The sequence below is a fragment of the Sinocyclocheilus grahami genome, unplaced genomic scaffold (assembly GCF_001515645.1).
Source record: "Sinocyclocheilus grahami isolate Dianchi unplaced genomic scaffold, SAMN03320097.WGS_v1.1 scaffold155.1, whole genome shotgun sequence".
Lineage (NCBI taxonomy): Eukaryota > Metazoa > Chordata > Actinopteri > Cypriniformes > Cyprinidae > Sinocyclocheilus > Sinocyclocheilus grahami.
In genome coordinates this window covers 568,573-592,830 of record NW_015505334.1, presented here as the reverse complement: position 1 = coordinate 592,830, position 24,258 = coordinate 568,573, and the positions used below count along the sequence as shown (strand labels likewise).

Sequence of the window (24,258 nt, the reverse complement as noted above, 5' to 3'; positions counted from 1 at the left end):
AAGTCTAATGATTAGTTATGATTAAATGAGGAACAGCACATAGATAATTCAAACACTATCCGCTAGTTTGATTAATGAGAGATCACTGAGGTTTTGAGTTGATAAAAAGAAAAAATAATTGGTGTTCAAGTCTCATGTCATTTTTCCAGATATCCTTCTTTTATTCATCACAATATATGGGCTATCTCTCTCTCTCTCTCTCTCTCTCTCTCTGTATCTTCCTTCTGACTACTTCAATCTTTGACTATTTGGCTAAGTAATCAAATAATACGAAAATAGCATAAGTAATGCTTGTTTATGGTATAAAATGTTTTAAAAGGCTCGCAAAAACACAGGGAGGTATTGCAGCATCCCCAGGGGAAGAAAATTGGGAGTATTGCATAGAAAGACCAGCGCACCTCCATCATTGATGCAGAGGAGGTGAGAGAGGAACATCACTGCACTTGCTGCTGCTGTGCAACAACGTTAACCTGCTGTTCTTCCGCTGCAACATCACAAAGGCACCTGCTTTTTCATTTTCACACAAGAAAACGGATTCCCCCCCCCCTCCCCCCTACGCCTTTTAAGACGTTTTGGGTAGCCTAATGTTGCTGTGCTGTGGAAATGCTGAAGTCCAGACGAGTCGCGTCTCTGTGGTTTAGTTGAGTGTGTGGGCAGAGGAGATTGTCCCCCGATCTGGATTGAACTGAGCGGAACTGAATCCATTAAACACGATCACACAGAGGGGATGACCATATCGACATGGGAGGATAAAGTCACAACGCCTCTTTGACTTGTTTTAATTAGTTTAAAAAACTGCGAGGAAAAAATCTGGACATATTTTTTCTACGTTGAAAGTCACATTAACCGAATGAATACAATCAAACGCGCCATTCGAAGTTGAAAAATCGTAAACAATGGGAAATTAGCCTCGTCTGACAACTTTGATAATATTTCATATCCACCAAAAGGTTTTTTTTTCTTCTTCCAAACAATAACTTTGGATTTCCACAATGGCAATAAACACAGATACGGAGTTTGCGAAATCGAATCTGGGGGAGAGCGGCGGAACGCAACCAGCCGAGACCGAGAAACTCCTCGTGACCACCGAGCCCACCGGGGTGAAGACCTCCAGCTCCTTCACGGTCAGTGTCGGGGGTGACAAGGCTCTCGACGGGGACCAGAACGGCCACAGTCTGCCGCTGAGATCCGGATCAGCGGGGCAGCTCGGGTCGGCTCCTCTCTCCCCGTCCAGAGTGAGCCTGAGCCGCACTTCATCGACCGGTAATGCCGCCCAAGAGCAGCAGAAACCCAACGACTACCTCATACTGGTCATTTTGTCCTGCTTTTGTCCCGTGTGGCCACTAAGCATCGTTGCATTGGTCTATTCAATTATGGTGAGTGTCAATAAGTTATAATTGAAATAATTCAAGTCTGGGTGTTATTTCCTAATTCAGACCAGCAGTCCCACATTGTACTGTAAATATTTCTGTATGACACAAAATTGTGCTGAAAGTACTTGAATAAACCACACAAGCATCTTTCGAGTCAATAAACAGTGTCTATCTGTTGTATGGCAAGCCTTTTATAGGTATCCCTTAAACTAATGTTACTTGTAGGCTACTTTAAAGCTGAATAGTCTAGTCACTAGTATCTTTTTCCAAATTTACTAGTAACAATTCATTACATTCTTATTCCAACAGTTACTGCATCTATTAGTCACTTATTCAATGCATACTAATTTTGTTAATTGTTCAAATAGTTACAATATTTTCCCCAGTTTTCTTAGTACATTAGTATAGTGCTTTATTTCAGATAAGATTTTTTTTTTAAATTGAACTATTAAAACTAGTCATTTATATGTGGTAAAAGGCAATCATAGCTAATGAGCTACATACTAGTGTCTTAAAAATACTGTCCAGGTACTAACCAATACATAAGTACTAGCACAACTGAAATAGATAGCAATTAAAATGATGTAATAAAATAGATACTAGTTAGTTTTAATAGTACTAGTTTAGTTTTAATTTGATACAAGTGAGCATAATTGCTCAAATGACTTGCCATACTCTTGCAAATCATATGCAAAAGCACAGGAGCTGCATTGAGAGAGCAGAGCATAGATCCACTGACAGGTGTGATTTACAGCCCTGCATATGCTCGCAGTAAACGGACCTGCCTGCGTGCTAGGGAGTTATTCGCCAGAAAATTGGTGCAGAATACCTCCACCGCACATCAAGCACCTGCACAGCACAAACTCTAGGGACTGTGGTGCAAAACATTCAATTAAGCAGCATAAATATGGTGCAGAGTGTTCTTAAAAAGCCAGAAAATGAAAGCAAGCCTAATTTTGATTGAAAGCATTGTTATTTTTGAACAAGCTTTCAAGGCAAACATGTTTACAAAGCATTGATACAAATATCATTATTGATCCCAAAAATATGCCAAATGCTTTATTTCCATCCATGTAACTTAGAGGATCAGACTGTGAGAGTGCTTGTATGTAGGGTGTGGTACCATTTATTTGTATTTAATGAAGATGTACAAAAGATGGTGTTCATGACATGTCTAGGAACTATTTAGCACGATCCTGCATTGTCCCTCTGCAAAAGATATCCTTATTAGCAGATAACAGTATGCCCTGTTTTTATAATCAAAGATGAGTGCTTTTGTGTTCACTTTTTCATCCCCTCGCTCTGAAAGAACAGTGAATCAGCAGCGTATAACCTCAGCAGTATACAAATTAGACTTTCCAGTGGAGTCACAGAAGAGCAGCTTTTAAACATAATTTCAGTAAATTTAATAAGACACAGTCAAATTCAGCCTTAAGTGAATTTTGAACCATTGTGTGCTCAGTGCTCATTACAACTTTCTAAGTGTTTCAGTAGGACATGCACTATTAGAGAAACACAAATTAGAGCATTCAATTCTCATCAGCGGAAAAGCGCCATACAAATGTGCTCCGGTTTCTTGTAAAGATCTAAATCTTATATAGATTTACAGTACAGAATGATCCCCTATCAAAAACCATTCCGGTGGGATCTCACTTGATGCCTTTCGCAGAGCCTTTGTGTTATGACAGTTTGGATATTTAGAGTCCTGGGGCCTCATTTATAAAATGTGCATACGCACAGATTTGATCTTAGAGTGTGCGTACGCTAAAATCCACGGCAACGTTCATATTTATAAAAATGGTCTTTGACGTGGAAAAGTACTTACCGCCATATCAGGGTCTGAGCAGGCGTACGCACTTTTCCTTGTGGCAAAGTCGGAGTACTGCAGCTATTTGAACATCTAAGCTGCAATAATAATAAAAGTGGTGTACTGTACGTGCAAGCACCGAATTCATCATAAACAACAAAGATGCAGTGTAAGAGATTAACTGTGCAGTGTAGTCAGATTTTTTTATTAACGGGAGTTTTTGCGAGATTAAACTAACCTTTTTAGTAGCCTAATGTCGAGAGTTCTTTACTCGCTTTCTGTACACAGTTTATTCCATGTTGTTTTTTTATTTTATTATTTTACAAGAGAACTTGCTAAGTCTTGATTTACTACTGATGCGTAAAATAGAAAAAAAATGCATAAACGCATCTCTGATTGTTTTGTCTGTGTAGCCTATAGAATAGGCCTATGTCGTGCAATAACGGTTTTAATATATTCTATTCAATAACATTGTTAACTGTTTTTATTTATAACATCTGCTGCTTTGCTTCTGTGAAAATGAATAGAGACATCAGCTTTAAACTTTGTTTTTGTCATTTACATCACTTATATTTGTATAAAATACACTATATATTTTTGTGTCAGTACATTAATGAGCAGCATTAGTAAACTGTGTAAATATAAAGAAATGCCAAATCACATGCAGGTTTTTTCAGACCGTAGACCATAATTGTGTAATAATTTATTCTATTATGATACGAAACGTCCAACTTTTCTTTCAATAATGTTTTTGAAAGTTTTGCAAGAATTTCGTGATACTAAACTTTTCATTAGTTGTCATAGCAAGTGATTTAAAAAGTAGGATGGCTCACTTTTTATAAGATGACTGAATTTTACTTGAATTCGTAGTTTATTCTTACTTTTGGAAACCTAATTGTTTTATAATTACTACTACTACTATTATTATTATTATTTCTGTTGTTTCTAGAAGTAGTAATTTTGATAGTTAATAGAAAAAATATAACCACACACACATTGTTTGTCCACAGAATAATTACACATTATTAAATAAAAAGCGTCCCCGCACGAACCTCTACCTCCGCCAGCAGGACCTCAGTTTCAGACTCAGTAAAGTTTTTTTTTTTCTCTTTGTGCTCGTCATTCTCAAGCACAGAAATTCGGATATTGGCGTGTGCTCTTTGGTAATGATATTAATTAGGGGGCGTTTACAAGGCGGAGAGCCGACACCAGTCAGCTGCGCACAATTTCAAGATCATTTGCGATTTATAAATGTCACATCTGGAAGAGAGGTGTACGCACGTGTTTTTGTGCGCAAGTTCGAGAAATTATCTTTGAACAAATTTAGGACGGTTTATACACAACATTTTATAAATGAGGCCCCTAGACTCTCCTCATGAACCTGATCCAGTTCAAGTTTTTGAGTTTTGAGGATGCATTGAAAGCTACCAATATTGTTTTGCAAACACCTGTACTACTGACCATACTCATGCAAATAGTCTCCCAGCCTCGTCTGTCCACACAAATACAAATAACCCTCTTATCCAAGCCAACAGAGCTGAAACCAAAGCTGGCTGACAATTCAACAGAGGGCAAGACAGATCAATTTAGCCTTATAAGCTCCTGTAAGGACCCCTCTGCATCATTTTGGGTCATAATTCTTAACCCTTTTGCTCCGAGGTCAAAAATAAAATAATCCAAAAGGAATGTGTACAGGATTTTTATTAGAATCTAGACCATAACTCTTATTTAAAGCTTAATCTAGAACTGCATCCAAATGAAATCTAAAGAGAGTTTTTAGATGTAACACTATTGCACATTGCAAATATACTGTATAAAATGCAGAAAATGTATTCTTTTTTATTATAAACTTTATGTTTAACTCAAACAACAACAAGCCAGTTAGAAGAGCGAGAGAGACACAGAGGCATGTTATTGTATATCTCATTTAGTAAGTTTAAAACATTAACATTGACATTTCAAAAAGTGGAAAATATATATGAAATAATGTATCAACATTTTTTATGATATAGTATTTTACATTAATGCTACACTTTAAAAAATAAATTTGTAAAATGACAGAAAAAGTACTTGCAGCTCATTTTGTGTAAATAATTAAAAAATAAAACACTAAAACCAAATTGTTATAAATTCTAATTTAGGGGTCATAACATTTTAATGTACAATATAAAAAAAGAGATATTACTTTTAAAATGTGATAAGAATTTAAAAATAATATTAAATTATTAGTGTTATTAAACATTAAATTCAAAGGGAAAGTTTACCCAAAAATGAAAAATGAAGATATTTTGAAGAATGTAACCAAACAGTTGCTGGTAGCCTTTGACTTCAATTGTATTTTTTTTTTCATACTATGGAAGTCAATGGCTACCAGCAGCTGTTTGGTTACATTCTTCAAAATATCATGTTCAACAGAAGAAAGAAACTCATACAGGTTTGGAACAACTTGAGGATGAGTAAATGATGGCAGACTTTTCATTTTTGGGTGGACTATTCCTTTAAGTGAGCATTAGTTATTGCCGAAGCTAATCTAAATTTAAAGAAAGTGGCTATTAATAATTATAGCTGTAGTTTAAAAAACAAATATTATGTGTATTATATAATTATATAATTTATTACTTTCTAGTCAAATTAAAACAAAAATATTACAGTATTGGTTTTGTGTTGAAAATACATTTATTTCGGACATAAAAAAACAAGCAAAGAGCACCGTTCCACTGGTGTGTTCGCTGTGCACCATTGTGCAGATTTCTACAATCATTTCTCCTCAGCCGTTGGCATAGCTGTTTATAATTAATGGCTCAGGCTTGTGAGGGAAAGCTAAGAGCTCCTTTTCACTCCCAGACTGCAGCAGGAGTGGGTTGAGAGGGGGGAGGGGAGGGGAGCGTTCATGTGTGTTTATGTGACATACAATGAGAGGGAGAAAGTGAGGAGAAAAGGGGGTCATCTAATCAGCCCAGAAGAATTGGCAAAGACTTTTCAAGAGAAATATATTCCAGGCCAAAGCTCCTGGGGAATCAGTGTTATCCGTTTGCCGTGTCATGGGACACACCCCTCCTCTACTCGGAAAAGCCGCACACATCCCATTACAGTCCACTGGCGTTTCTGAGCATTCTCTAAACCGCAGTCAGGCAAAATGCACCTCAAAACACAAAGAGCCAAAAGCCATTTGCGCAGCTGCATTAGGATGGCACACGACACATACTGCACTGTCATCACACTAAATGAAAGCGGGTGTGAACGGCCGTGAGATTGAAACGCAAGAACGGCAGATGGCATTTTACTACACAGTATTTTCAAAAGACTTTTACTGATTGAAAGCGCTGATACGGCTTTTCGCAGTGATTAGACTTGGGAATCGATAACGTTGTGCTGCTCCAGCCACATATTATACCCCTGCTAGGATGTCAGAGCCAGTCTGCAGTATTTGAACTGAGAGACGATGGGCAGGTTAGCAGAGAGGGAAGGGTACAGGTCCTGCCATATGAGGATCTACTTCTGAAAAACAGATATTCAAGTATATTCCACAAGACAGGGATCTTAATGTTGTTGTTTGAAGGCTTTTGGTTGCACGAGTCCCTCACTTGTCTTGAGTGTTACATCTGGACATCAACATTGAGGCATATGGTTGAGAACTCATTCAAACTGTCCTTGATGCTCAAGGAGGAAATATTAAGAGCCAATCATTTCTGTGTGTGTATACCTTTCAAAAGTTTGGGGTTAGTTTAATGCTTTTATTCAGGAAGGATGCATTCAATTGTTTAAAAAATGACAGTAAATACATTTGTTACAAAAAAATTCAAATAAATGCTTTTCTTTTGAACTTTCTATTCATCAAATAATCCACAAAATATTATTTCACCACTGATAATAATAATAAGTAATGTTTCTTGAGCATCAAATCAGTATATTAGAATGATTCCTGAAGGATCATGTGACACTGAAGACTGGAGTAGTGATACTGAAAATTCATCTTTACCATAACAGTAATAAAAACATTTTAAAATAAAAAAAATTGTAATAGTCGATATCTTCTTCAAATAAATGAGCCTTGTAGAGCATAAAACATGTTTGTTTTCAAAAACATTAAAAAATCTTACCGACACAATCCCAATCTACTGAACGGTATTGTACATATATTTTATGTAAATCTGTTATGTCAAATTATAAAAAGCTTCTTTTTTTTTTTTTTACTATTTTTCTCAATGCTTTCTTAAAAAGATATAAACATTCAGATTCTATAAGTGGTGTTAGCAGAACTGAATTCTGTGGTTCCAAGGCAACAGGTAAACTGCAGTGTGACATTGTGGAAGCAGAGCCTCCCTGTGGGTGAGGCAAGAGTGTGTGTATGTGATGGGGGAAGCTCCTCGGTTTCTCCAACAAAAGGTTGATAGAGCTGTAATCCTATCTGCTATTGTCCTACCAAATGCTCTAAGTGAACGCTTAAGACGTGATTAAGAGTATAATGGTTCCACAGTCTGCCTTTCAGACTTTTTTTGTGTTCATTCATTAGGGATGAATGCAATGAATGTGAAGGCAGCTTCCCACTGTGTTTAGTAATGTTCATTTAACATTATGCAGCTTTAAGGATTTCTGAGCCACACTGTGTTTTGCTATGTCCCCATTGGCAGTATTTTCTGTTTATATCTCTTTTTTTCTGTTATGGCAGAAAGCTTGGAGTCTCTAGAATATTTCTTTTCTCAACTTGACAAAGATCATCATAAAGGGATAGTGCACCCAAAAAGGAAAATTCTGTCATCATTTATTCACCCTGTTGTTGATCCAAGCAATTCTTTCTTCTGTGGAACATGAAAGAAGATAATCTGAAGAACGTTGGGAAACAAACAACATTGGAGTCTACTGACTTCTGTAAAAAAAAACAAAAGGCTGAGACATTTTTAATGCTCCACAGAAGTCAGTCAGTCATACAGGTTTGGAACAACATGAGAGTGCGTAACTAATAACAGAATTTTTAATTTTTGAGTGAACTACCCCTTTTACTTTTGGTCACACGTGAATACTATGTATGTAGTAGCACATCAAGGAGCTGTCAAGTCCAAAGGTGCTGAACTAAGGCCGGAAAACACATTATCTGATCATAGATAAAAATAGACTATATCATACATCAGCTGCAGTTAGGCTCAACTAGGGCCACGTAAAGTTTTAACTTACTGCTTGACAGGTAAATTCAGACCTATTACCTGACATGGCAATAGAAAAAAATTACTAGCTCACATTTTAGAGAAACCAAATCAATTCCCCATTATCCACAAAAGATGAACAGCAGAGAAAATCAAGTTGGAATTTTCTAAATTTATCTAATTTAACAATAACCAAAATGCATTAATCAGGGTTATTATAGTTAACTAAAACTTTTAAAAAAAGTGTTACTTGAAATAATTGTTGGCTGAAAAAAAATACAAATATATTTCAGCCAAATGAGAAGGCAACATTTTCATTTTCATTTATTTTAATTTGATGAACTAAAATAAACTAAAACTAAATTACAAATTTATAAAAATTCTAAAGACATAAAAAACTAACAAAAATTACAAAAACATACTTTACTAATTACTAACTAAAATGATTGAAATCGTTACTAAAATTTGAAAGAATATGTAAAATATAAAAATAACTCATTTAAAATAATAATAAAAACTACAATATTATCTTAAAACTTGTATTAATATAATTTGAGTCCCTTCATCTTTGATCAATTGTGTGGGGGGGAAAAAGGCTGAAGTTGCAGAAGTTATGAGGCTCTTACACCCTACTTACATAGCAATGCTTTTGGGAATTGTGCCGGGCAGATTAAGTTCAGTTTACTTGCTACTTAAGTTCTAGTGCTTTGGGAAGCTGATCAAAGTCCATTCAGCACCTTGGACAGCGGCATCACTCCCAAGACTCCTGACTTTCTTTTATGACAACGTGAGATGACGTCACATCGCAAGACGAAAAACCACGCCAACAGGATGGAGAATGGAATTAGCATTTGAGTGTGGGGAGATTGGTTGGCCACTGTCAGAGGCTTTTTCCTGCACAATCTATTGCTCGGTATTGATTACATTAATGCAGTCTACTGGAGAGGCTCTCCCTAGGGTACACTGACCATCTAATGGGTGGTTGTGGCATAGGGCTGCACTAATAAGAAAACACGCTTATCAGCTCACCTCATCCTGTATCCAAATCACTTGAACAATTCAAAGAGTCACCTCTGACCTTTTGCTTCCTAGCATACTGAATTTAAACCAAAGGCTTAAATGGAAAAAGAGCACACAGCCTTTTATAACAGATCATACTGCACATATCTGAAGCTTATTGAAATGAGAATTGTGTGACATTCTCTTTTTTGTCTTGTTACAGTCCAGAAACAGTCTACAGCAGGGGGATATGGATGGGGCAAGACGCCTGGGACGCTTGGCTCGCCTGCTTAGCATTGTGGCCATCATCGTGGGCCTCCTTAGCATCATAATCTATGTGGTGGTTGCAGGTATGTCTCATTACAAGCATTTATTGCATCATCTAGCTACAATTAAACAATACAGATGTGACACGCTTTATGATCTTCAGTCGGAATGAGTTGATTTTTGAAAAATGCAATTCTAAGCAAAACACTTGTATTTTGACAGTTACGGTGAGTTATTTTGATCAATTAAAGTCTTAGCTTTGAAATTATTCCAACTTTATCATGGAATTCGAATAATAAATGTCGTTTTGATGCTCTTTAATATGGTATGCTGATTTGGTGCTCAAAAAACATTTCTTATTATTAACGTTGAAAACAATTCTATTTAATTTTTCCTAAAAACTGGATACTTTTTTAAGAATTTTTTTTTTATGAATAGGAAGTTTAAAAGAATAGCATTTATTTGAAACAGAAATAGCAAAAAAAAAAATAATTTCTTTACAAGAATCTTACTGACCAAAAACTTTGGGAATGTAAATACTTTTGTACTTAAGTAAAAACTTAATTATTTATTATGTTTGAATAAACATCTTGATTCTCTCAGAAATGTCTGAAAATACATTTAAGAAGATTTTCTTAAAAACAAGTTATAACAGCCACCATTTAAATTATTATATTTTGGCAAGCAGAAACATAATTTATGTCACAGAAATTCATAAAGACACTGAATTAGTTTCTGTACCTAAAAGATGGAGCGGTTCACATATTATAGTTTGAGAAGTTGCATGTATTTCCATACTCCGTGTTGCTGTTATGATTCATATGCTCTCTTTTTCTGCTCTATCCTCAGTAACTGGATAGAGGGCATAGTAAGGACGAGAAACCCATCTACAACACTACTGCAAACAAAATAAAAACCTCACCCATGATGTAATTAAAATTAGATCTCTCTCTTAACAATAATGCCACAGAAGTTAAGATAAAAAGAAACGAGGACTGTAGCAATTAAATAAGATAGCTAAAATGCATGCAGTAGGTTAGCATGCTCAGTGAAAAAAAATCCCATATGTTAAAAAGAACGGTGATGGCTTGCATTATGTAAATGAGAAACATTGCTGTTTCGGCAAGAACTCGCCTGAGGATGACACAAAGGACAAGGGGACTTTTTTTCAAAGATGGGTGTTTGAAAACACGGCTACGCCCAGCAAGCTGCATTTTAACCTTATATTACTCCTGGTTGATCTTGCATTTGAAAATTATGCACAGAAATATTTGCAACATAACTACTGATGTATGTTTTATAAAAAGATTTATAAGTGGAGTTTAAGAGGCGGGAATGAACTAGGGATGACAAGACTGTAAGAAATGGTAATTGGGGTTGGAGATTTCATTTTTATTGATTTTGTATGTTTTGATTATTAAAAAATGACCAAAAAGACCACACGCATGCCTGATCCTGTATGTGAATAACTGTCAGCATTTTTCATTACTATGTTTTTTATCTGTAAGAGTAGAGGGTATTTAAAGATGGGAATGTACATCATTGTCCAGTGTATCAAATGCTATATTCTCTCAACGGCACAATGTTCATGGAGAGCTCTGCCTTTAGCCATGAGGTTCCACTACACGTTCCATACTAGTATAGATTCTCTCAGAGAGGTAAGACTGTATCGTTACGCATGCCAGCCCTCTCTTCCCTGACAAAAACTGCGGGAGCATGGACATTCATCTAGAGGCATGCAACGGCCAGCACCATTCTGTGCCAAGACCTTTATATCAGTATGCTAAACAAATCACAGGACTATTCATCTTTACCTGGAGTTCTTTCCAGGACAGAATGCCAGTTTCCCTGTCATAAATCTCCCTACTTATCCCTTATTAATATGAGATATATATATCAATATATTTATAGAAATATTTAGGCATGCTGTGGGTGGACAAAACACTTTTTTTTAATCTTCACATAGAATGAGCTTATGTGTACGGGACTTTGCTTTGACGCATCTCACAGTGTTTTTTGCATCTCTGATCTGCTATTAATATGTGAAAATTAAAGATTGTAAAATCGGAGGTACAGATAGATAACAGCACTTATCTGGCTAGTTAGTTAGACCGAGTGACAGTTAAGAAGGAAATGTTTCACAGCTCAGTCTATTGATCTGCTTCATTCATACTGAATTAAGTTTTTCACTGCCCTGTCATAGATTTCAAAGCACTTACTTTTCATCAATATTCTCATGTCCTGTCAATATGTTTTGAATGCTAAAAGTATGACTTTCATGTATAATCTCCTAAAAATAGACTGTTAGTACCTAAACACCTAAGATGAGCATTTCACATTTATAGGCATTATGCTGAATAATGTACTATTTTGTGAATTAATGTGATCTAATGCTCTTTTTTTCTGCTTCTCATGACTCTTTTGTTCACTATAAGCAATTATGTTACTGTGTTGTTCATAAAACCCATTATGCCAATATGAATGAGATGCAAAAATGCTGCTGTGTGTCTTTTAAAACTGTGATTTATTATATACAACTTTGGATCCTTGGTTCACTTGTATATCTGTTTTTCTATGTTAGGTTATTAATGTGTACCTTTGCAAGTGTGAAATAAACATTAACATGCATGGTCCACAACTGGCTTGCAGTTATTGACTGTGTACAGCACAGTGGCAAAGAAACATCAGCAAGGAAATTGTTGCATTAGCAAAAAGCGAAATGTTCAGCTTTCCACACAAAGAAACATAGCAAGACAACAGCTTTCAAAGCCTTCCTGCCCAAAGCGCACATATACACAAGCTTCATTTTTCATGCTACTGACTATTGCTGTTGTACATAATGCATGGCTAAGGAAATGGCACAAGATCTACTGGCTGATTTTGCACTTCCCTGGTTCTCTGATCCCTAAGTATGGCCCTCTGCCCGGCCTCACTCCAGCACTCAGCACTAACAGCCTTCTCTCACAGTGACACAAAGTGTTTAAGTACTCACAAATCTAGCCACCAGCTTAATGAGGCTAAAATGCCATTATTAGTCATCTAGCATCACAATCCAAAATGGTTTTATTTGCAAGGAGAAGAAACGACAAAAACAGAGCTTTTTGTCAGCAGGAACCACAAGGAGCTAAATTGTTTACCTGAAGTACCCTGTGAGATGTTAAAAGAATTTAAATCTTTCAAAATATAATGAATTGTATAACATCTTTGCATGTCCATTTTTACATTTATTTTTGAGATATACAAATTAATGTAACCCTGCACTGGCTTTTCTATCACAATCTCACAGATGCGACTTATATTCCTGACCGGGATACCCTGACATGGATATATGTGATGTAAAACAATGGTTCTCAACCAGGGGCCGAGGCAAATATCCAACAGGGCCTCAAGATGACTTAGAATTACTTAAAGAGTTAATGAACTGAGAAATCAAAATTCCTTTGATCTTTTGACATATAAGAGCTATAAAAACATCCTGCAAGTTTCAGAACTCAAAACTTTCTCGCTAGTCTAAAAACAGTTATTGAAGCCAATCTGCCAAAACGTCAGCTTGTGGAATGTGCCACTTTATGACGCAATAGTGTGGCTAAACACCGCCTCTGCAGAAGATCAACGCCTGCTTCTGCAGCACTGCCTGTTTAGCCCCGCCCACCAATTCTCATAAGAAAAAACATCTAAAAATCTAAATATTTCTTATTTTAATTAACTCGCTCATTTTTTAAAAATAATACATGGCTTTGTAAAATCAAAATAATGAGTTTGAATATTGTTGTTGACAATGGGAGGCCTTGAAGTCAAAAAAGAACCACAGATCTAAAACAACCTTTACTGCCAATGCACCAGAATAAAAAAATTCTCAACAAGCTAGTTAGGTTTTGCATGCACTGGGTGACATTTCCATATTCCCCTCGTGTGGCTTAAAATGTGGTTAATGTGATTTACACAAGTACTGTAGTACGTGTTTCTGCATCAACATCATTTTTTGGTGCAATGACACACAAACCAATAATTCAATGTCTACTTTATTGTTTAGTTCAAGTGTAGGGATGGTCCCAACAAAGATGCGAAGTTAGAAATGTTCTGGCAAGTGTGTTGGAGCAAGGTAAGTTTGGAGCTAAACTCTGCAGGACATTGGCCACCCCTGATGTAGGCTAATCGTCACTACAGTTGCCCTGGAATAACTTCAGGTTAAGTGTCTCGCTCAAGGGCACAATGGTGACAGAGTAAGATTGTGATCTCTGTAAGTCTCCAGTTTCAGACTTGCTGACTACTCAGCATCTGTAACTTTTTGGAAAGCCGCCCAGGAAACCAAGTATTACATGACCCCCTCACTCACACATTAATACACAGCTGCAACTATTGATGAAATTAAGCAGAAAGGGCTTCACTGTGTAGTGCTACATTCAGAGAACTGTTTTGCTAGCAGACTACTTTACCCTCAACTGAGCAAAGGAATAAAAACACAAAAAAATTCCAGAGCTGTCATACCTCAAAATTCATGAATAGTGTTGTAGATTTTTTTCTGGTTAGAATAAATTGCTCTGAAGTCTTGGAGGTTTTGAAACCAGATAGACTTTATTAACAAGATAACAAAGTTTGAGTTATATTTGCAAAGACAACTTCAGAGTCCAGTCTCAAACTCACATATATATACCCTTAAAGGTGATCAATACTTTCCATATATGTGCTTGTGGTATTTTAAGCAGTGAACATTAGCCAAGGGCTTCACCATGAACATTTCCATCCAGGACTGAAATAGGTGATCATGTTTCTCTAGAGCTACTGTTCAAGATTTTAGTAAACTTTCTTTGGTACTATTCTCATAGATTACACTCAATTTAATTATATTCTAATCAAAATATTCTACTTATTATATATGAGCACCTGATGGATAATCAGTTACATTCTCTGAACCAGTCATGTACTTGCTCCTGTAGCCCCGAAAGCGAAACCACTTTGTTTGGTCTTCCAAAAGAGGATGATATTCGCTTTGTCCTAGAGCTGATCCGTGCTGGTCGCTGAGGAAATACATCAACTTTCTCGCTGTGGATCGCCTTTCACCGTGGACGAAGCAGAGTCCAGCCCGGGGTCGTCACATGTGGTTGCCGCAAGCCCGCCGGCCGCCGCTCACTCAAGCCCGCCGTGTGTGACGCTGTGTGTTTTGTTGTGAAAGCAAAACTACTTTGTTTGGTCTTCCAAAATTGGACACGACTAGAAATCAGTTTATGTTTGCGCGGCGTGATGCAACGCAAAGCGTAAAAAAGACAATATAAGTCAGTATAATCCGTAATTATGTCTCCACTGGATGCAACAAATGCCTCGTTTATAATGGGTTTTAATGTTTTTGTCTCGTCGCTTCGGCCGGGACAAGGCATCACAATTTGGTAAGGGGCATAACATTTCCGTCACACGCTTGAGGTATTCGGCCAATCACAACGCACTGCATAGCTGGCTAATCAGAACACACCTCGCTTTTCAGACATATGAGCTTCGTAAAAATGCGTTTCAGAAAGGCGGGGCATAGAGGAGAAACAATAATGTACAGTATGTGGAAAATTATGTGTTTTTCTTAAACCGCTTGCACATTTCATTACACCAAATACACAAAATAATGTTCTTTTTAGCAACATCATATGACCCCTTTAAGGAAAAGGTCCTTTTCCATTTATGAGTGTATTCCATGCTGCTTTAAATAGTTTACTCTCTTCTAAGCACACTGCATCCTCTCGCACACAGCCAAATACATAATAGTGGATAATAGTAGAATAATTTTCTCTTATGGATAGACATAATTCTATACATTATATTGAATCAAGATTAATGAAAATATTCCACAATAGCAGAGCAGGTAATGTGCGTCATGTCTCCATTCTCACCTCATATCAGGTAGGAGTACCATCATAAAAACACTAGGAAAGCACAAAAGGCAACATACAGAGCAAAAAACAATACGGAGGTGACAAATTAATTCATAAAATAATTAACATTTAAAAAATCATTTATTCTCTGGGCTGGTGTAAAGAGAGCATGTTTCAATCAGCAGAGGAGCTGAGGAGACTTCCAGTGGAGTTCTGTGTGTGGCCTATTAGCTTCCAAATGACTGCTGCAGTACCTCTATACTACAGACACATTTAGGAAGAAAAAAACTACAAGGTACTTCATTCGTGACTCTTGCTGTAATCTTGCTCTCATCTACAATTAGCATCTTTTAGATATTTTAGTGCTGTTGCCACAAAATCCATCAAAACAATAAACTCTCTGGAAGTATGGTGAGAAACACCTCCTATGGTGATCTGTGATAAACCTTTGGTCAATGCAGCCCATTTCTTCTGTAAAAGACCCTGTGTCCCTCTACATTTGTTCTGCATTTCAGGGCACCTGGTCAATGTATGGACTGGAACAGCAGGAGAATGATGCGACCTTTAGATAATGGACCACCAGGGAACAGAGGAAAAGGGAGGAAAGATTTCTTAGTTTCAAACAGCCTATTCTAGTTTATTGTTTTGGGGAAGCCGATTTCTCAATTGAGCGATTATATTGAGTTTATGTGCACATCACTCTCTCTTTATGCATCTATGGAAATACCTCAGACAAACAGATTCCACCAGTCTAACAAGAACTATGGCATATAGCCAGCCGGTCTGACTGCTCCAGATGTGAGAGACTCAGCGTAAACGCTCACTTTTATGGATGGGACATCATTTGTAAACACAAGAGGGATAGAGAATCAGGTGGTGACAATAAGGCTTCCAATCCTTGCTTCGCTTTCCTACAACCCTGCTGCGTAGAGTGCTGGTCTTACCTCTACATGCAATCCCTGTGCTAGTTTTTCATTCGCCTGGATCAATGGTTTTCAGCTTGTATATTCATCATGTTAAAGCTCTGGCCTGCTTCTGTCTCACACTCCAGTTTCATAGGAGGAGCTGTGTGGATGCAAGCCAGCTTAGACAAGTGGCCATGGGGTGCGAGTACAGGCTTGTTGGTTTAGCCAGATTTTCTTAACTTGAACCTGCTCTTGACTTTAAAACACATCAGTAAAAGCATAAAACAAAAGCACCTTGAAAGAGAAGGGTTAGATATGGCAATGCAAGTTTTTTATTTTTGGTTTCCAACATTCCTTTCTCCAGTGTAAAATGTCATCGACGAGAGTGTTTAGAAATATCTAAAAAATAGAAGCTTTAGAGGACAGACCTCTAGTGTTTGACACACATTTTTAATATCCTGTATATGAATAATTTATTAATTCACAAAGTACACAGCATGATGAGAAACCCTCTAAATGGATCATCAAATTAAAACCCCCTTCCGATTAATAATATACAGGAACAGCACAACGCCAAGTTGATGCTCCACAGCATCGCTTTTGTCTCAACGCCACTGTGTTATAATATGCTCTTTGAAATCTATTTCTGTTAGTAATTTGGTCTCCAGTCCCAGTTTACATCTGAACAGCGCATTGTTTGTAGTATAGAAACAAAAAAAGGCTGTTAGAGCTAAACCCCTCCCAGTGCTAAATACAAATAAGGTCCATGCTGGCTACAATCAATCCTGTTACCAGACTAGGCCAGGTGGGCTTCTGTTTTGTGGCCCCAATGGTCCGCCTCTCATTGAGCCCTTTCTCAAGGTTTCGCCACTGCTCTGCAGAACTCCCCCCAAAAGAAGTCGGTTAGCTCCCCTGTCTGTCAGTGAAATGCATATAGCAGCAGAAGGATGGTGCAGATGCCGATGACTCCTCCCAGAATTAATGAGTCCCTTCTCTTCCTCAAGTTGATCCGCTGTATTAGGTTATTGATGGCAGGGAAACGGTCTGAAGTAGGGGATCAATTAAGGAAATACAACATAGTCTTTTCTCAAATACAGACAGCAAGTATTTTTCAAGAATGGATTTAAGAAGATGGATGTGGCTTATTACAATTCGGGTATTACAATTCTGATGTTGATACTTTACATTTAACAGTATTAATAAATGATGTGTTTTAACTTAGGGAGTGTTCCATGATGGCAAAGGTAATATAAATGTAAAACCAGGGGAAATGAACACTAACATATCCAAAGTAGGCAGATTCCAATAAACCAATAATCAATATTGCACTGATACATTATGCAACCCTAATGCATACACGCACTCCTTGTAGAAATCAAGGATACTGGCCAGGGTGTTGACCCTGCTCTGTATAGACTTCAACAATCCTCGCTGGGAGGTCATGTTCTCCTTGGTTGCCATGGCAATGCTGTGGAAAAAATAAATAAATAAATAAAACCAGAAGAGTAGATTTATTGGCACTGGCCCATCACAGCACATATGCACTGTAAGTGGTCAAAAAGTGCTCCGATCATTGCGTCAAGGGTACAGCAGCTGTCAGAACTGCAGACGCAGGAAAAAGTCCCTCAAAGACAGCAAATGTCTCTTTCACTAGGTTTGATTTCAGACAGGAAGGCAGAAGCTGCATTCATCTAAAGCTCCAGAGACATTAGCTATACACAGCTAGAAACCAAAAGTATGCAGAAAAGTGACCAACCATTACATATCCATTTCCCTTGATACTGCAGAAAGCGAACAGCTCATATTTTGGACAAATCAGGTTTTCCTGCAACAGCCATCATTTGTCCTAACTTAAGGCATAGTTCATCCAAAAATGAAAACTGCCATTTACTCACACTCATGTTATTCCAAACTTACTTACTTTCAGAATTTCTTTCTTTCATGGATCACAAAAGAAGAAGAATGTACTGTTCATTTTTCCATAATTAAAATGGAAACTGAAGCTTTCAAGCTTCAAAAAGGATGGAAAAACCACCATAAATGTACAAACCCGATTCCAAAAAAGTTGGGACACTGTACAAATTGTGAATAAAAACAGAATGCAATGATGTGGAAGTTTCAAATTTCAATATTTTATTCAGAATACAACATAGATGACATATCAAATCTTTAAACTGAGAAAATGTATAATTTTAAGGGAAAAATAAGTTGATTTTAAATTTCATGGCATCAACACATCTCAAAAAAGTTGGGACAAGGCCATGTTTACCACTGTGTGGCATCCCCTCTTTTTATAACAGTCTGCAAACGTCTGGGGACTGAGGAGACAAGTTGCTCAAGTTTAGGAATAGGAATGTTGTCCCATTCTTGTCTAATACAGGCTTCTAGTTGCTCAACTGTCTTAGGTCTTCTTTGTCGCATCTTCCTCTTTATGATGCGCCAAATGTTTTCTATGGGTGAAAGATCTGGACTGCAGGCTAGCCATTTCAGTACCCGGATCCTTCTTCTACGCAGCCATGATGTTGTAATTGATGCAGTATGTAGTCTGGCATTGTCATGTTGGAAAATGCAAGGGCTTCCCTGAAAGAGACGACGTCTGGATGGGAGCATATGTTGTTCTAGAACTAAGATATACCTTTCAGCATTGATGGTGCCTTTCCAGATGTGTAAGCTGCCCATGCCACACGCACTCATGCAACCCCATACCATCAGAGATGCAGGCTTCTGAACTGAGCGCTGATAACAAATTGGGTTGTCCTTGTCCTCTTTAGTCCAGATGACATGGCGTCCCAGTTTTCCAAAAAGAACTTCAAATTTTGATTCGTCTGACCACAGAACAGTTTTCCACTTTGCCACAGTCCATTTTAAATGAGCCTTGGCCCAGAGAAAACGCCTGCGCTTCTGGATCATGTTTAGATATGGCTTCTTTTTTGACCTATAGAGTTTTAGCCGGCAACGGCGAATGGCACGGTGGATTGTGTTCACTGACAATGTGTTCTGGAAGTATTCCTGAGCCCATGTTGTGATTTCCATTACAGTAGCATTCCTGTATGTGATGCAGTGCCGTCTAAGGGCCCGAAGATCACGGGCATCCAGTATGGTTTTCCGGCCTTGACCCTTACGCACAGAGATTGTTCCAGATTCTCTGAATCTTTGGATGATATTATGCACTGTAGATGATGATAACTTCAAACTCTTTGCAATTTTTCTCTGAGAAACTCCTTTCTGATATTGCTCCACTATTTTTTGCCGCAGCATTGGGGGAATTGGTGATCCTCTGCCCATCTTGACTTCTGAGAGACACTGCCACTCTGAGAGGCTCTTTTTATACCCAATCATGTTGCCAATTGACCTAATAAGTTGCAAATTGGTCCTCCAGCTGTTCCTTATATGTACATTTAACTTTTCCGGCCTCTTATTGCTACCTGTCCCAACTTTTTTGGAATGTGTAGCTCTCATGAAATCCAAAATGAGCCAATATTTGGCATGACATTTCAAAATGTCTCACTTTCAACATTTGATATGTTATCTATATTCTATTGTGAATAAAATATAAGTTTATGAGATTTGTAAATTATTCCATTCCTTTTTTACTCACAATTTGTACAGTGTCCCAACTTTTTTGGAATCGGGTTTGTATCATAAAATGGTTTATATGTGTTACATATTAGTTTTACAAAACTTAAAAGCTGAAATAAGACAGAAATGGGAAGCATGAATGTGTAGGATGTGTTTGAGGCAATACCTGTGAAATTAGAGCAAGACAACACAATTTTAAAGCAGTGTGCAATGCACTGGCCATTAGTTACCAGTTTCTTGATCTCGGAGGATGAATTAGGTAGTAGCCAAACCCCACTGACACAAACAAGACAAAGCACATTAAACAAGACTGTGCACCCTGAGGGCCACAAGGTCTCCAGTGTTTTGTACTCCCAGGTGCCCTAAGTTACAAACAAGGAGTTATTTTGATATAACCAGAGTTTTGCCGTGACACCTCTATTCATGCCCTTTATCATCTGTTTGACTTCTGTTCTCAGCCCATGTCCCTGAACATCAGTACATCACAAAATGATGAACACATGAGCATAATCTCCTAAACTTCATATTTGGGTGTGTATTCTATATTATGACTTCCAGCATTTGTTTGAATATGCTACCTGCAAGGATGTATACCTAATAAAGTCCTGCTTGTGATAGATGGAAGACTAATCTGACATCATTAAAAGAGAAACATGAGCGCCCACACTCCTCAGAGATCAGAGCTAAGATGAAACATTAAACAATGAGCTCTCATCTTGGTGGCTCCTGGCTGTGGGTGGTACAAAAGGAAGATAATGATTACAAGCAGCTGATATAGCATATTTTTTGCTTGAATAAGACTGGGGTGGGATAAAAAGAGCTGCACAGACCAAGAGCCGACTTAATTAAGCACTAGTGCCGGTTGCCAGCTGTGGGGTTTCCCTAGGTGCAGCAGTTAAAGTGTAGGCTACTCTGATGCCCTAGCATAGATCTGCAGTGAGGAAAAGATGGTAATGCCCAACAACACAATATTCACTACTAAAGCACCTCAGGAACAAGGCAAAGCTGGCAGATTCATGCAAGTGACATGCTTTTCTGTTAGTTTCTCTTAAAGGGATAGTTTACCTAAAATTATTCTGATTCGTCATTTACTCACTCTCATGCAGTTCCATATGTATGATAGGCTTGCTGCGATAGATGGTGTTTTTGGTTATACCGGTGTTAAGCCGCAACACCGTTTACGTCATTTGCATACAGTGGCACCGCCCCCCCCACCGTCGTTTAGATTTTTTTATAGAAACAAAAATCATTTAGCCTAGTTCAGTTAGAGGACAGACACTTTTAAAAACGAAACGCTCAATGCAGCGTGCCGAACTGTGCGCGAACGACAGTACACCACGGAGCAGGAGTCAGATTTTATTTATCACGTGAGGAGAGCGAGTCGAGCTGACTGACAAGAGTGAGGTGAGAAAGACAAGACGATGGCAGAAGATTGTTTAGAAAGGAAATGCAAAGGCGCCTGTTTGGCAATATTTTAGATTTTGAAAAGCCTACTGACTGGAGGTTTTTTTAAACATTAAGTTTCTTATTTATTTGGTTCCAAAGTGTTTGCTGATTACTTTATTTAAACTTTGTGTATTTTATTTTACATCAAGGTGTATATGCCGTGCCTCCAAGCTTTCTTATTCGTTTTGCTAATAAACTTTGTTTCTTATTTATTTGGTTGGCACAGTGTTTGCTGATTTTCAGTATTATATACCGATTTAAACTTTGTGTATTTTATTTTACATCAAGGTGTATATGCCGTGCCTCCAAGCTTTCTTATTCGTTTTGCTAATAAACTTTGTTTCTTATTTATTTGGTTGGCACAGTGTTTGCTGATTTTCAGTATTATATACCGATTTAAGCTTTGTGTAGCCTAAGTAATTTGTTATTTTATTAGGCATATATGGTGTATTTTTTATTTGTTTTGTTAATAAAAGTTCTAGGAGTTTGACGTTGTTGCTTGAATTGAATCAACGGTGAATTGCCGCTAATTTGAAAGTGAAAGTAAAACACGCATGGCGCTTTTTCAAGCTATTTGAAAGCCAAGAAATCTGAGGAAAAGAGGGAAAACTCAAACGAACAATTGCTTAATGCAGAATTGCAGCAATTCAATTGCCGCTAATTTGAAAGTGAAAGTAAAATGTGCAACGGTGATACCGGTATTACTGGTGTTGTCACACGTCGATTAACCGGTGGGAAAATTTCCCCACCGTCACAACCCTAATGTATGACTTACTTTCTTTTGCAGAACACATAAGAACATATTTTTAAAATGTCTGTTTTTTTTTGTCAATACAATTAAAGTCAATGGGGTCTAGTGTTTTGTTTATTATCATGAACTAAAAACTATTTTAAAAAATTTTTGTTAATTGTAATAATTGCCGCTAATTTGAAAGTGAAAGTAAAACACGCATGGCGCTTTTTCAAGCTATTTGAAAGCCAAGAAATCTGAGGAAAAGAGGGAAAACTCAAACGAACAATTGCTTAATGCAGAATTGCAGCAATTCAATTGCCGCTAATTTGAAAGTGAAAGTAAAATGTGCAACGGTGATACCGGTATTACTGGTGTTGTCACACGTCGATTAACCGGTGGGAAAATTTCCCCACCGTCACAACCCTAATGTATGACTTACTTTCTTTTGCAGAACACATAAGAACATATTTTTAAAATGTCTGTTTTTTTTTGTCAATACAATTGAAGTCAATGGGGTCTAGTGTTTTGTTTATTATCATGAACTAAAAACTATTTTAAAAATTTTTTGTTAATTGTAATATGCCTGAAATTAAATAAAATATAAATATTAGATGAAAAGCCTAAACTAAATGAAAGTTAAAGCACTAAAATTACTAATTGGAAATAAATAACTAAAATTAAAATAGAATTAAACCTAAATATTAATATAAAAAAAATAATAAAAAACATAACAAAACGACTTATTATTAAACAAATTAAAATGAACACTGAAAAATATAAAATAAAAGCCATTTCAAAATAATAAAAAATACTATAATAACATATAAATAATACTTAAATAACACTCTTTTGGTCCCCATTGAATTTTATTGGAGAAAAACACAAATTCTTCAAAATTCCACAGAAGAAAGATTTGAAATTACATGAAGGTTAATTTATAAGCTGAATAAAAAGCAGAAACGTAAACACAATAAACTCACAATAAAGACAGCATTTTCATTTTTGAACTTTAAGAGTTTAAATCCACTTTTAGTTTTAATCTAGCAATAGTCAACTCAAAGTAAAAGCAATGTGTCAGTGGTTTGTATCCATCCAATGACTGAGATATTCCTCCTTGAATTTATGACCCTTAGCAGGCTCTTCTTTAAGAACAGACCAGTGCCCGGTTGCATAAAGCACCTTAAGTGTAATTTTCCCTTAAGATCGCCCTTAAGTTTCCCTTACACTTAAGGGCGTTGCATAAAATATCCCTTAAATGTTACTTAAGGGTTTCTTTAGATGAAACGTCATAAACCCTTAGAATTTCTCTTAAGTATCACTTAAAACCCATGAAGTATTGCATAAAGCCTCTTAACTGTCATTTTCCTAAGGATAACACGAGGCTTGGAAAATGTCACCTTAAGTGTTATACAAAAGTCTTCTACAAGTCATTATCTGCCGCTTTATATGTTAAACAGATTTTAATTTACTCATTTATTCACATATAAACACTGATTACATACAGCAAATAATTAGCTCAAACGTGAGTGCGTCACACTCAAAATCAAATTTATATTCCATTATATTTTATTCCTGTATTTTCCTACATATTACCTGGAGATGACTTGAAAAACACAAATAAACCATATATTCTTGCAATCGTGAGTTTATTGTGTTTACGTTTCTGCTTTTTATTCAGCTTATAAAATAGGCTACTTCTATGAATCCGGTTTAGACTTTCAGTGCGAGAGCGCCCTCCGGCTTCGAGTATGAATGAAACACACACTGCATGAGAGTTTAGCGCTTTAATGTTCACATTGTTTTGGATACGAATAAAACGTCATGCATAGACTATCTTGTCTCTTTGCATTTAAATATGTATTTATTCACACTAGTCCCTGAAAACCTCTACATGGACAGAAATGATGAGAGATCTTTATTTGTTGTCCAAAGATGAATAAAAGTCTTATTTGAACTGACACGAGGGTGAGTAAACGATTTTTCAGAATTTTCCATTTTGAGTGAATTATCAATTTGAGTTTCTGTCTCGTCTGGTCCTTCTCTTTCATATTTGGTTTTCTTTTTTGTTTTCCTTATCCATGTTATATTGTTTTCTGTGAAAACTTACACCGCTATCTGCATTAACAAATAACGTGACCATGGCAACAGTC

General features: G+C 37.0%; 1 protein-coding gene and 1 long non-coding RNA gene across 3 annotated transcripts in view; one reads left to right on the top strand and one right to left on the bottom strand.

Moving 5' to 3' along the window:
• The first annotated feature begins 505 nt into the window (after positions 1-505).
• LOC107592611 (tumor suppressor candidate 5 homolog) lies at positions 506-12,069 on the top strand. 2 transcript variants are annotated; one of them, XM_016282146.1, is made up of 3 exons: positions 506-1,376; positions 9,544-9,670; positions 10,437-12,069. In XM_016282146.1, the coding sequence occupies exons 1-3, from the start codon at positions 993-995 to the stop codon at positions 10,445-10,447; spliced, it is 522 nt and encodes a 173-aa protein (XP_016137632.1). In that variant the 5' UTR covers positions 506-992; the 3' UTR covers positions 10,448-12,069. The 2 variants fall into 2 exon arrangements, with proteins under 2 accessions (XP_016137632.1, XP_016137631.1); XM_016282145.1 differs by lacking the exon at positions 10,437-12,069 and having other exon boundaries at positions 9,544-9,801.
• Positions 12,070-16,057: 3,988 nt separating this feature from the next.
• The window catches only part of LOC107592610 (uncharacterized), a 19,601-nt gene continuing 11,400 nt past the window's right edge, over positions 16,058-24,258 (bottom strand). The window contains exons 3-4 of the long non-coding RNA XR_001610002.1: positions 17,736-17,818; positions 16,058-17,394 (exon numbers count right to left, since the gene is read on the bottom strand). This is a non-coding gene — a long non-coding RNA (uncharacterized lncRNA). The remainder of the gene's footprint in view (positions 17,395-17,735; positions 17,819-24,258) is intronic.